This window comes from Carcharhinus amblyrhynchos, chromosome 4, assembly GCF_965287045.1.
Source record: "Carcharhinus amblyrhynchos chromosome 4, sCarAmb.v2.hapA, whole genome shotgun sequence".
Classification (NCBI taxonomy): Eukaryota; Metazoa; Chordata; class Chondrichthyes; order Carcharhiniformes; family Carcharhinidae; genus Carcharhinus; species Carcharhinus amblyrhynchos.
The window spans coordinates 22,019,021-22,033,183 of NC_137327.1; the positions used below are offsets into that span (position 1 = coordinate 22,019,021).

Consider the following 14,163-nt stretch of genomic DNA (forward strand, 5'->3'; position numbering starts at 1 on the left):
AGTGTTAATCAGGTAGGGTGGTTGTGTGTATAAGCTGGTAAGGTGCCTAAACTGTGCATAAGCGGATAGGGGAGCAAGGTGATGTTGGGTTGGGGGTGATCATCAAGTGCTGGGGCTCATCAGATCAGTTAGGTTTGTCTGTGTTTGGGAGTGGGGGGAGTCAATTGTATAGTAACTGAGGAGATAAGCTAGGATTTTTCTGTTGTGTACTTATTGGGTAACTATTCAGGTAAGTAAGCTGGAACTGTCCAACCTTTCTGACCTTAACTCAGCACTGCCAGGGGCAGGGAAATTATCCATCAGAAGTTTACACTTCTTGGCTAATTGTGTATGTGTTGGAGTGGGAGGGTGGGGTTGGTGGTATATCTGGTCTCCAAAGATCAGGAGATCATAAGACCTAGACAATAAAACATCAGAAGAAATTGTGACTTATTTGAATGCAGTGCTAAAGACTTCATTTTTTTTCAATATTCCAAATTGCAATTCTTCCCCAAGTAATTGGTTGTACTTGTCAGAATTCTAAATCTACTCATTAACTTTTATTTTTGAAAATGCTTCAATTATTTAACAATGTTCAATTTATCTGGACTCAAAAATCAACAAAAACACAACGGGTGCTGAAAATTCAAATGTAATTTACAACATAGCAATTCGAAAACTGGGATATTCTGTGAATCCTGATTGCAAAAAATCATTGTCTCTTGAAAATAACTAGCTTACAGTCTCAGCATAGTGACTTATTACACACCATGCTTCATTTCTGTACTATTATAAAAGCACAAATTTTTTACTGCAATTTTGCAACATACATCAGCAATTACATTCACTTAACATTTCCATAAAACTATGATTCTTTTGCTATTATTCCAGAAAGACAAATATACAATTTTTATACACAATATTTCATCTATTTTGAAAAAAATAATGTCTTGCTTCCAAGGGATTTTGTTCTGCTTTCTTTGATTATACAACAGATATATTTAAGTAAAATATTGAACATTTTCTCTACCAAAGCATGTGAATTTATTAATCTACCAGTACTTTGGCAACAGAAAAGGTAAAACTAAGCCAACCTTTCTTTAGCTGAATTTTTAAATACATCCATAAAATACCATTAGTTTAGAAAAATTATGTATAATGTTTGCCAAGTTTTACCTTTCAACACCATAGCCAACACGTTACACATGTGGAATGGATGGAAATTAGGATGCAACATTCCGTGCATCAGCAAAGAATGACTCTGATCTCAAGACCCTCATTTTCTTTTAATTAAGTCCATTTTGAAAATCTACAAATTAAAAATATTACCTAATATATGATTTTGGGACAAGGCTTGGCAAAATTGTTAAATTCATCTTCACTTCTATCTAAAATTTTACATTTCATTCCTGAAAATGAAAGCAATGCAGCACTTCTGTTAATCAAGGGAATTTTAAGTGAGAATTAATTGATGTTACATGTGGCTGCTATAATACAATTAAAAATACTAATCTTTTAAAAAGGCAGCAGTGTTCAATAATTGCTGAAGCTTCACGGCTATTACAATAGCAAAGTTTCTAACTGTAAGAGAGATACAACATGTCTGTTGCTGGTTTTCCTGTTTCATCTATATCTGCCAAAGCAAACTAAAACTTGTAGCTTTGATTATTTTGAGCATTTTCCCCACAATTAAACACAATCTTTTAAACACAATATTTATAACGTGATTGTAATCTTTACAAAAATCACAATTGTAATTGTCATCTATTTCCAGATTGTTCCACATTGACCCTGAAATAACTGAAATTGAATTATCATTTCTCATTCTTATTACTTTCAAATTCCTTTCCATATTGTTGAATTGATCCAATTAGTGGTCTTTGTTGACTTGGTCTGACTTAAAAGGGAAATTGTCAGTTAAATGATTATTGCAAAAATATATTATCAGAAAGAGTTTAGACTAAAAGAGATTCATCTTAAATTGACAATAAAGGTGCATTGTTCTTCATTAAACCTGCTGAATGCTAGCATCAACAGAAAAAGATATTGAGTGGAATTTTCGCCCAAAAATTCTAAGCGCATAACGGCAAGAATAATGAAGTGATCCATGCTGGTCACTCAGGTGCTTTACATTGCAATCGTCCCACACTTGGTCACTTTTTTGGAGAGGCAGGAGTTTTGTGTTGGTACTGGGATGGGGGCGGGGCTTAACTCACCGTTGACCCAGCTTCAGAGCACTCAAGCACCTTTTCTCAAGGGCACCTCGATCTCCCGGTGCACTGGGAGATCCTCTCCCTCCCTCCATGGACACTTAGACCCCCCCACCACTCCTATCGGCAGCATGTTCTCCCAACCCCACTCGACATGGGTTGCCAGCATTGGGGCACTCCTGATGGAATTCCCCTGCCTGAGCCCTGACATTCGCCTCCCTTCCCCCCCAACCCTCGCACCCCATCATAACCCTCCCAAATGATCCACCCCTGCATTGCCCCCACTCAGGCTCCACCTGCTTGGCATTATCACTGGCACACTGGCTGTTCCCAACTGGCACAGCTGGGGTGTCTGGAGGCCACTGTTGGAGTGTCCAATGGCCTGGTGACTACTGCCTGATGGACACTAGCCAGCCATGCCCTGGACCACCCTGGAACTTCATAAACCTCCAAAATCCCAGTTGTGACCATTGTGCCAGGCATCCATTAGTGGAGACCAGTAGAGATTCTCGGTATTATTGCGCTGCACCCAAAGGCTGGAGAATTCTCTGCACTGGTATTTGAATGGGTTATTAATATTTAAATAGTACTTTGAATAAGCTAATCAGCCTCACACCCATTCTGGGTGCAATCCAGTTCGTGCCATTAGAAAGGGGCCGGGATGATTGCAAATCATTTCTTGCCAGGTGCAAAACCAATTTTTAGACTCACACGCAATTTTCCCAGATTGGCGCAATTCATGCCAGGCACAAGGTAGGAAAATCGTCCCCATTATGTTGCCTCGACACCAATTAAAAAGAACACGTGGAGTCAAAATGACACTAGCTCTTCATGTTAGGTATAATCTTCCGAAAAGCTAGCCAAGTTGCTTTGATTGATGACTTCTCTGTAGCTTGCTGTCTGTACACTGGGGAAAAAAATTACTCTTGACCAAAACCTTCTGTTTCTTCAATGGCATACAGTAGTTTCTCCTTTAGTTGATCATAACTTTTGTAAGGGGGGAGGTCCAGGCGATTGAAGCTGTAAAAGCCCAAATGAACAGTCATATGCACCAATCATGTTTCTTGTTTTTAAAAATTATTTCAAAAATCCCTCCTTCCCAAATGGTGTCTGGTTTCAAGAAATCAATTTCCTAGATCAATTAGCCTGCAAGTTCAATCCTTCTCAACCACATGACTGATCAGAACAGATTTAAGTATAAAGCATGTCTTAGTAAATAGTACAATACTTTCTAAGTATGTCGTGACGTACTCCAGAGCCATAAAGCTCAGGTGCAGTGAAATTGCAATTATTTTCAACATTTCATTTAATTGTAGTGATTGAAATTTAATATTACAGATCAGAGACAAAAGGAAGAGGAAGAAAACTGACAAGCTCAGATGGTCATAAACACTTTAATCAAAAATAAGCTTTCTGCTCTGATATATTGTCAATAATGGAATAGGAAACAAATATGATTTTGTGAGGAGCATGTGTGTTTTGTCTCTTGGATGAGATTACATGTTTGGAAAATGTGCTGTGGGCTGGTAACAAATATATTGAGCAGAATCTGTTTTGCCTCAGATGCATTTTTACATTCTGAGTATTCATTTTGTCTTTAAAGTCAGTTTTCATTCAATAAAAATGAATCTGACGAAATTGCTCCAGCTCCAAAATGGTAAGAGCCAGAAGAAAGGAAAAAAGTAATAGTTTGTTTTACTTTAGGAAAGCAGAGACAGATGAATAATAGTAATGTGATGAGATGAGTGGAGTAACTGTTTATTTAATAACTTTTAAATTGTATCAGTGCTTGTGTAGAAAGTTAATGTTACAGGAATAAAGCTGTTCCTGAATTTTCAATAGCATTGTTATTGTATTAGTGTTTACTTTGGCACTACAATGGATAAATTGAAAACTTGCAAAACTCCCCAACCAGAGACAAGTCTCCTTTGAATGTGCTGCTCATGAAACAATGAATAAAGCCATTTAGAAAATTTGGAGGGCAGCTTGGACTCAGTTTTAAATCTTTAGAAACAATGTACAACATAAATTAAATTATTGTTTTTTAACCTTTCATTAAGACACAAGGCTTATTATACTTAGGACACAGTTTACATTGGGAATAGATTTCGAGAATGTGCCAATGATTACTGTGAAAGATTTCCATTCCTGGTGTTTATTTGTCTCCAATGACCAAATAAAGTGCTATAGCTCACATCAAAGTAAAGGAGAGTTAAATGTAAACTACAACATACGTTCGCCTGAAGTAACAGAGCCACATTCCAGATGTAGCCGTATAATCATCTGCATTTGCTATAAATATTCCAGAACAATGAAACTCATACAACATTCTATTTCTTTCTCATCCATATTTTGCAGTGAGTTCATATTAACACTGTGGCCAAAGTGCTAACATTACCCTTCGAGACCCCATGCTAGGCAGTGGAAAAATCACTGTTTCCGCTCCCAACTGTTTATAACTGTGGTGCATTCAGTTTGAGCTTTACATCCCATATCTTCCCATCACAAGTCTGTCTACTTCCACCTCCATAACATCACCCATCTCCAACCAAAACCCTCATTCTTGCCCTTGTCATCTCGAGATATAACTATTTTGTGCTCTCCAGGTCAACCTCCTGTCGTCAAATCTTCATAAACCATTGCCATCCATATCCTTTCTGCCTCTCCACTATTCTCCTTAAAACCCTATCTCTTTGATGAGGGTTTTAGTCACCTGTCCTATTATAACAAAGCTCGTTAGGTACATTGGACATTCTAAATTCCCCCCATATATCCAAACAGCCACCAGAGTGTGGCAACTAGGGGATTTTCACAACAACTTCATTGCAGTGTTAATATAAGCCCACATGTGACATTAATAAATAAACTTAAACTTAATCTCCATCAGTAACTTGAAGGAAATCACTGGACTGATTTCACTTCTGTGAAGTGCCTTGGGATATTTTCTAAGGTTAACAATGCTAGAAGTTATTGTACATAATTTACTGCATCATTAATGCCAAACAGAAGTCTTAACAGTAAGTCTCCATTTAGCCTTTTCTTTCCATGTTGTTTTATTACAACAGGTAAGAGGTTCTGTTATTACATAGTTATAGGGTAGAATAATTACTAAATTGTTGAGCATAGCTGAGGGATATAGATGTCCCTGTGTTGAATTGGGACAAGGTTATTTTAGGCAGGAGCATTAGAAACAGTATCAGGTTAAAACAAAGCTAATGATAGAGCACTGTTCACATGTACTTTAGTGTATTTCTGATTTGCACTGTAACCGATCAATAGTTTAAAAAATGTGCATATAGCCTAACGGATACAACAAATAACTTCCTTACACTGGGTCTAGCTAATTGATTAAACGATATTGATTTGAGAGAGTGCATTTTCAGAGAATCCTTTCACTCATAAAAACAATCTCAATTTTTTTTTCTTTTAAAAGAGCAGATTAATTTATTGTTACTGACCAAGTGTGACTTCTTGGAAGCCAAGAATCCTTTCCTACTTTATCAATGCAGAATTTCTGTGGCCCATTGCTTCCTGCAAATAAAATTCAAATTATATGAATGTTAGTGGCTCAATATGTTTCAATAATTGAGTATCTGGATCCACCCTCTCTGCTTAATTTCTAATTAAACCTTGCACATCACAGAATCCCTACAGTCGTCATTCGACCCATCAAATAATTATAATAATTATGATGGGAGCAGGCAGGTAAGTGGATCTGAGTCCACAACACAAAAAGATCAGCCATGATCTTATTGAATGGCACAGCAGGCTCGAGGAGCAAGATGGCCTTTTCCTGTTCCTAGTTCTTATGTTCTTGTTGAACGTGCACCAACTCTCTTACAGAGCATCTCAACCAAGTCCACTATAATCCTGTGCATTTACTCCGCTAATTCCCCTAACCTACTCATCTTGGGAGACGAAGAGACAATTCAGCATGGCCAATCCACTTAACCTGCATATCTTTGGACTGTGGGAGGAAACTGGAACACCTAGATGAAACCCACACAGACACAGGCAGAACACAAACTCCACATGGACAGTCACCCAATTTAAACCAGGTCCCTGGAGCTGTGTGGCAGCAGTGCTAACCACAGTGTTCCCATGCTATTTCATGTTCAAGGATTCAAATCTAAATACCTAAGATTAGATGACTGTAGAACAAAAAAACATGGGAATCTCATTTAAAAGCTGAATTACTCACTGGAATGTCATCTTCAAAGATAATTAAATGAGGACCTTGAGTTATTTTACTGCCTCACAGCTCCAGGGAACAGGGGTCAATTCTGGCCTTGGGTGACTGTCTATGTGGAGTTTACATGTTCTCCCTATGTCTGTGTTATTTAAAAATGCAAGTGCAGTGGATCACCATCTTTCAGAATGGTAGAAGGAACTATTGCTCCTTCAATTCCCACGGTGCTTGGTTCTTGTTCTCAGCCACATCAATGTGCATTGAAAAGAGGCCAGTTACTTTCCAGAGAGAATGAGTGGGATGGTGGGTGGAATGATGGGTAATTGGGGGAAAGCAATGTCATGACAATCAACATGCACGATTTACTAGCCACTTTCAAAGTAGTAATGGTAGTAATTCAGCTGCTCTTTTGGCATGAGATGATAATCAGTGATCAAATGAAGATGGGAGTGTTAAAATTCTAATTTGGAGCATGGCCAATTCTGATGGTATCAGGCAGGAACTTTCAACAGTTAACTGGGGGAATCTCTGGGAAGGCAAAGGGACATCTGGTAAGTGGAAAGCTTTCAAAAGTGTGTTAACCAGGGTTCAAGGTAAGCGCATTCCTCTTAAAGTGAAAGAGGACGTTAATGGTAGGGCATTGGGGAGAGTTACATAACAGAGATCTAGGGGTACAGGTTCATAGCTCCTTGAAAGTGGAGTCACAGGTGGACAAAATGGTGAAGAAGGCATTCAACATGCTTGGTTTCATTGGTCAGAACATTGAAAACAGGAGTTGGGATGTCTTATTTAAGTTGTACAAGATATTGGCATGGCCACACTTAGAATACTGTACACAGTTCGAGTCACCCTATTATAGAAAGGATATTATTAATATAGAAAGGATATTATTAAACTAGAAAGAGTGCAAAAAAGATTTACTAGGATGCTATTGGGACTTGATGGTTTGAGTTATAAGAAGAGGCTGGATAGACTGGGACTTTTTAGTCTGGAGTGTCGGAGGCTTAGGGGTGATCTTACAGTGGTCTATAAAATAATGAAGGTCAGCTTGATAGTCAATATCTTTTCCCAAAGGTAGGGGAGTCTAAAACTAGAGGGCATGGTTTAACTTGAGAGGAAAGAAATACAAAAGGGTCCACAGGGACAATTTTTTCACAGAGGATGGTGAATGTCTGGAACAGGCCGCCAAAGGTAGCATTAGAGGGGGATACAGTTTTGTCTTTTAAAAAGTGTTTGGACAGTTACAAGGTAAGATGGGTATAGAAAGATATCAGCTAAATGCAGGCAATTGGGACTAGCTTAGGGGTTAAAAAGGGACAGAATGGACAAGTTGGGCCAAAGGGCCTGTTTCACTGCCTCTATGACTCTATGTTTTTCAGTGGCGGAGATAGCTCATTATTGGCTTCCACTGTGACCTCCAGTCCTACTGAAGTCCATAGCGTTTTGCGTGGCCGGCTCATCCTGCCACTGGGAAACCTACTGCAAAGGGTCACCTTTGGCACAACTGGAAGATCCGGGAAGTGGGAAGGCCTGCAAAATTCCACCCAGAGTGTTCAATGTTTTAATATCAAAAAAAGGTTAGATTGCAAGTGTAAAATATGTTAAGATCTTACTGAGGGCTTTGGTGAAATTTGCAACTTGAAAATCTGTTGATGGAGCAATGCAAAGTCATAAAAACTGAAATAAAATATTCTAAAAGCCTTGGAAATAATTTCTTACCTATTAACTCTGCAAAGCCCCCAACTGGCAAACGACATGTGCCAGTGACAAATTGTAATAATCTGATTCGCTTCTCATTGTCCATTTCTTTTACAACCTGATTTCGGAAGAAGAAAAGAACATGAGGCAACTAGGCTTATAATCATGAAATTATCTGCATTATTCTTATTTCAAGTTAGGTGCATAAAATTCCTTTATTTAAAGGATCACTGAAATGACAACAAAAACAATCACCGCAGTGATGGGCTCCTCTGAAGCTCTACTAGCTGAAGGCACTATCCAGTATAGCTCTAAGTCATTCAGACCATAAAATTCCCAAGTTTAATTACCATTCAGTGCTAAACTAGCTGACCTTCTGTGACTTAGGGTACTAAAATCAGACTCAGGTCAGTTTCTGATGAAAGGTCACAGCCCCGAAAAGTTAACTCTGATTCTCTCGCCAAGATGTTGCCTCTGCTGAATATTTCCAGCATTTTCTCTTATTTCAGAGCTCCAACCTGCAGCATCTGCTTTTGTATTAGTGATTATTCAGGGAAACGAGAGTGACGAAAAACCTTTAAGTTTTGAATTGGCGGTAGTCATGTTAATCCAATCACCATGCACATGTTTCAAAACCAGCTGCAGTCAGAATTACGTCTCCAACTTAATCCAACACAAATGATCTTTAGTTACTGCATTCAAATGAAGTGTTGGAATGTCCCGAGGTCATGAAAATTGCAATGCGAATTTGCAATGCAATGAATCAAACTTCCAGAGCAAAGCAGAGCGTGCCTCTCTAAGAAAGTAATCTCACATTGTTCGAATCTCAAATTGGAGAAACCCTTGAACAATGAATAAGCAGCTGAGTTTTGTGATTTAGTTCAGTAGATGTACTGCTCAAGAAGCAAATCAGCTGGGCTGTAGCATAAAGAAACCACAAAGCAGTAAATTCCAAGTCATAAAACATGGTGTAATATCACTTAGCAATAGCTTGTGAATTTTAATTTTTTTTGGTACCTTTGGTTTCTATAATTAATTTTCATAATACATAACACACTTGCAGCAGCAAGATTCATTGCTTACTTCCTGTCATGTAAAATGAATGTCATTTAAAAACAAAGAACACTGTTGTACATTTATTTATTTTACAGCATGATGTGTGGCTTGGGTGCATTTCAAATTACACACCCATAGTGAATAATCATCAGTCATATGAATAGAGAAATCATAGTCCTGGCCTTATGTTATTTGTGGACTGTTCAGTCTGTGCACATAATAATCACTCAGATTGTGCAAGGTTTTCACAGAAGTTTAGCCTCATTTATGGTTTCAGCCAAAACCACAATTCCCAGCTTTTCCCAGATATGATGGTTATCTGATCTGCTACCTCATCAAATGTAATTCTCAATATCAGTTACTTCCTTTTGGGATCTGTCTTCAGATTTTAATCGTGAGATTTTGATAAATTGACTTTACATTTGTCGAACTATCCTTACTGCACTACACTTTGCTGTGGCCCTCAGACCTGACGGACACTATCATACTGATTAAATAAATGGCGGTTTATTCCAAGTTTGTCTCTTTCAGCAGGATGGTATTAATACAGTTTAGTTAATGGTGGCATTTAAAAAAATAACAACTTATATTTATATGGAAGCTTTATGTAATGAAACATTCCAAAGTACTTCATAGCATAAAATGCCAAAACACATGAGGAAATATTAGGTCAAATAAACAAAACATTTGGATAAATAGTTAGATTTTAAGTTGCACCTTAGAGTGGGAAAAGTGAGGGAAAGAGGTGGAGAGGGATAGGGAGGGCATTCTGCAGCTTGGGGCCCAGGTAGTTGAAGGCATGACCACCAACCATGAAGCAAATATCAGGATTGCGTAAGTGGCCTGAATGGGATCATTTCTTAGTGCTGGAGGAAGTTACAGAGATAGGGAGGTGAGAGGCTATGCAGGGATCTGAAAACAAGGATGAAAATGTTAGAAGACATTGCTTGACTGAGAGCCAATGCAGGTCACAGCAAGCACAGGAGGAAAAGGGGAACAAGACCTGCTACAAGTTAAGACACAGGGAGCAGAGGTTTGGATGACCCCAAGTTTATGGAGGGCAGAATTTGAGACACCAACGAGGAATGCCTTGCAATAGTCAAGTTTACAGGTAATCAAGTGTGAAGAACTCATGCATTTTATTCATGTTCATCAAGACTATTTGTGCATCTGGTCCTTCCTTTAGCCTATCCAGAACTCGCTGATGTCTGGAAGTCAGTCACTAGAATTATGAACATAATCCCTCTACTTCTTCATCTTACTTTTCTCCTTGAAAACTTTGACAAAGCTAGTCTGTTTGATCAAGGTATAAGTCACCCCTTCCAGTTTTTCTCTTCATAGCTTGGGAGCTATTTCTGTCATGTGCATCTGTGAAGCATCCTTTTTTTTATAAATTAAAACTACACTATACATGAATGCAAGTTCATATCAAGTTCAAACTGCATTCCACATTTCTCCTCCATTCAGTAGAATGATCTCTTGGATCTATGCTCTTTACAATCCAACATTTTAAAAGCCACTATTCTTTAAATTTTAACACATTACTGACAAAAAACGCCAAATGCGAGAACATAAGCCTGAAAACTCAATTCAACGGCCAACTCATTTTGAGATTCAAGAGTTCTCCCACCTAACGATTGTGCCAGTAATTCCCAGCACTTTTCTCACATTCTTTTGCTGGAGGGCAGAATGTAAGAGAATACAGAAGCAGAATTTCACTGATATTCAAAGCAATGAAGAGAGTTCACTAATAGAAGGAAGTGTGTTGTTTTAACAGAGGCTTTTCATTACCACCATTTTTGCTGGGACAGTCTTGCCTCACTAGTTATCTGATACTTTCCATCAAGAGAAACTTTATAATTCAACAACTTGGTGGACTGTGAAAAGAAGAAAGTTCATACAACATATGAAAGAAGAAATAAAGAAAAAATATAAATTTTATTTGAACCAAAAATAGTTTGGCAGTTTGGGAAAAGAAAATTGAAAGAAAAAGTTCCCGGCCATTTACACTGACTCTGCATTACAGACACAGGTCAGTTGGCCTTCTCCCATCCTTCAACAAATCCTCTCAGTATAATATTCCATTTCTTGATGAATGGGATGAATAGAATAGAGGTGGAGAGGCTCTTCCCGCTCAGAAAGGACAGTAGGACTAGGGGGCACAGCCTCAAGATAAAGGGGGGGCGGTTTAGAACGGAGTTGAGGAGGAACTTCTTCACTCAAAGGGTGGTGAATCTCTGGAATTCTCTGCCCGTTGAAGTGGTGGAGGCTACCTCGCTAAATATTTTTAAGACGCGGGTTGATGGGTTTTTGATAAGAGAGGGGATTAAGGGTTATGGGGAGAGGGCGGGAATGTGGAACTGAGCCACGACAGATCAGCCATGATCTTATTGAATGGCGGGGCAGGCTCGAGGGGCTAGTTGGCCTACTTCTGCTCCTATTTCTTATGTTCTTATGTTTCTCCCTCATGTGCTTACATAGCCACATCTTAATGCTTCTATTTTGTTTGCCTCATTCTTTGTGGTGGTATGTTTCCCATTTAGATCATTCTGTGTAAAGACATTTCTCTCTCTTAAACTCATTAGATTTATTTGGCTGTTTCATATTTATGATTTCGAGGATTGGATTCCCCCAAAATTGGAAACAGTGGGCGGAATGTTCCACCAAAAAATTAAGTGTCATAATCACGAGAATAATAGAGCAATTCACGTCAGACTCTCAGGCACATTCTGCACCGTAACTGTCCCACACTCACGTCACGTTTTTGGAGAGTTGGGAGTTTTGCGCTAGTACTGGGTGGATGGGTGTGTGTGGTGGGGGTTTGGGGGTGTGGGTGGGTGGGGAAGAACAGGGCCTAAACACACTGGTGAGCCCAGTTTCAGGCATGTTCCCCCCAAGCCTTCCCCAACACAGGTCTCTGGCATTCGGACATCGAAACCTTCTTGCCACGTTCCCCGACATGATCTCTTCCATGCCGCGCCGCGCCACCGCCCCCCCCGTCCCCCACTCAGGCAGCACCTCCATGGCACTGCTCCTAGCACACTGGAACCGTCCAATGGGCACTGCCAGGCTATCCACCATCCCTTAACCACCCTGAGGTTTCAATGGCCTCCAAGCCAGGTCTCCGCAAGTGATTCTCGCCATTCTCGTGCCACACCCAAAGGCTGGAAGATACTGTGCTCTGGGAGTCAAACAGATTATGCAGATTTAAATGCTACTTTAAATAAGCAAATTGGCCTTGCACCCTTTCTGGGTGTCAACTTCGTGCCATTAGAAAGGGGCCAGGAGAATCGCAAACCAATTGGCGCCAGACAAGAAATTACGGCACGAGGTATTTTCCTGACTCAGTACAATCCGTGCCAGGCATGGTGAGGTGGGAAAATCACTCTCATTGTCTTTATATACTTAGAAACGTGGATTTAATAACAGGATTAGGCCACTCAGTATCTTGAGCCTTCTCTGCCATTCAATAAGATTATGGCTGATCTGACTGCAATTTCAACTCCACATTCCCACCTACTCCAGAGAACTTTTAACCCCTTATCAAGCATCTATTCAGCTTTACTTTAAAAACATTCAAATACTCTGCTTCCACTGCTTTTTGAAGAAGAGAATTTCAAAGACTCAGTCCTCAGGAAAGAAAAACCCCCTCATCTGTCTTAACTGGGTGACTCTTTATTTTTAAACAGTTACCCCAAATTCTAGGTTCTCCCACAAGAGGAAACATCCTTTCCATATTCATTCTGTTAAGACCACTCAGAATCTTATACATATACATCAAACCCTTTCAGAGTTTTAAAGGCTTCTGGCAGGTCACCTGTCAGCTTTCTCCTTTCTAGAGAGAAGAGCTCCATCCAATTTACCCGTTTTTGGTAAGTATATCCTCTCACTTCTGGTATCATCCTCATGAATTTTTTTGCATCTTCTCCAGTGCCTCCATATCCTTCATATTATATGGAAACCAGATCCACATACTTCAATCCAAGTGGAATCTCTCCAAGGTCTGATACACATTTAACATAATCTCTCTATTATTCAACTATCTTCCTATAGAAATGAAGCCAGTTCCTTTTCAATGATTTTATTAACCTCTGGGGCCTACTTTTAGAAACTTCTGAATGTCACCCTAGATCCCTTTTGCATTTTTGTCCCATATAGACTCATTAACCAACCAGTATATGGTCTCTTTATTCTTCCAAACAAAATGCACCACTTTACACTTATTCTGCCAGTCTATTAATGGTTTCTTGTATTTGGCACCCTTTTCATTTGCAATAACTGCCTCTGATTTGGTGTTTACACATGCTTTGAAACTTCTAATTCCAGAGTCTAATCATTAACATAAATCATGAACAACATTGGTTGAAACACCAAATGGAACAATCACTTCTCACCTTTTGCTTGCCTTTCTTACCCTTAATCTAACTCTGTTCTGTAGCTATGTTGCTATCCATTCTGCTACTCGCCTGAAGCCTCCACCTGCTTTGACTTATCAAAGACCTTTTGAAAATCCAAATATGGTGCGTTTATATTAGGCTGAAGGAACGTTTCCTTTCTGTGCTATGGGTAGTGAACTAGTAAACATGTTGCTTGCAATCTAGTTAAATGTGTTATACATAGTTTGTAGAGGAAATAATTCTTCTCTATTTGCTGCTGCTGTTTTTAAAATGGTTAAATGTTAATGCATAAAATATTTTTAAAATATTGGTATTGTGTCAGATGCTCAGAAAAAAGGAACAAAATAATGTCATAATTTTTAGAATTTATCAGTTTACTATTATGATTAGTTGCAAAGCACTGCCTGACCTAGCTCTTGCTAGCATTATGAATTTGTTCTCTTTCCTGCTCCCATGTTGAGGAATGTAGTTGCTATTGTCCTAATCCTCAGCAACAAGTGAACAAGTAATGTTTTGGTAGCTTGCAGTAGTGGCCATTCCAAAGCAGATTGTGGACAGCAGCTATGAAATCAACCTTAACAACATGAAACGTACTATCAGTTTTGATCTTTCCTTTTACCTTTTGAATTAACTA

General features: G+C 39.0%; 1 protein-coding gene across 3 annotated transcripts in view; it reads right to left on the reverse strand.

Moving 5' to 3' along the window:
* Window positions 1-517: 517 nt before the first annotated feature.
* wwp2 (WW domain containing E3 ubiquitin protein ligase 2) overlaps window positions 518-14,163 on the reverse strand; it is a 214,609-nt gene continuing 200,963 nt past the window's right edge. For all 3 annotated transcript variants that reach the window (XM_080186797.1, XM_080186798.1, XM_080186796.1), the window contains 3 exons: window positions 8,098-8,194; window positions 5,648-5,720; window positions 518-3,209 (listed from right to left, as the gene is read on the reverse strand). In XM_080186797.1, coding sequence (XP_080042923.1) covers window positions 3,110-3,209; window positions 5,648-5,720; window positions 8,098-8,194 — 270 coding nt within the window. In that variant the 3' untranslated portion in view covers window positions 518-3,109. The remainder of the gene's footprint in view (window positions 3,210-5,647; window positions 5,721-8,097; window positions 8,195-14,163) is intronic.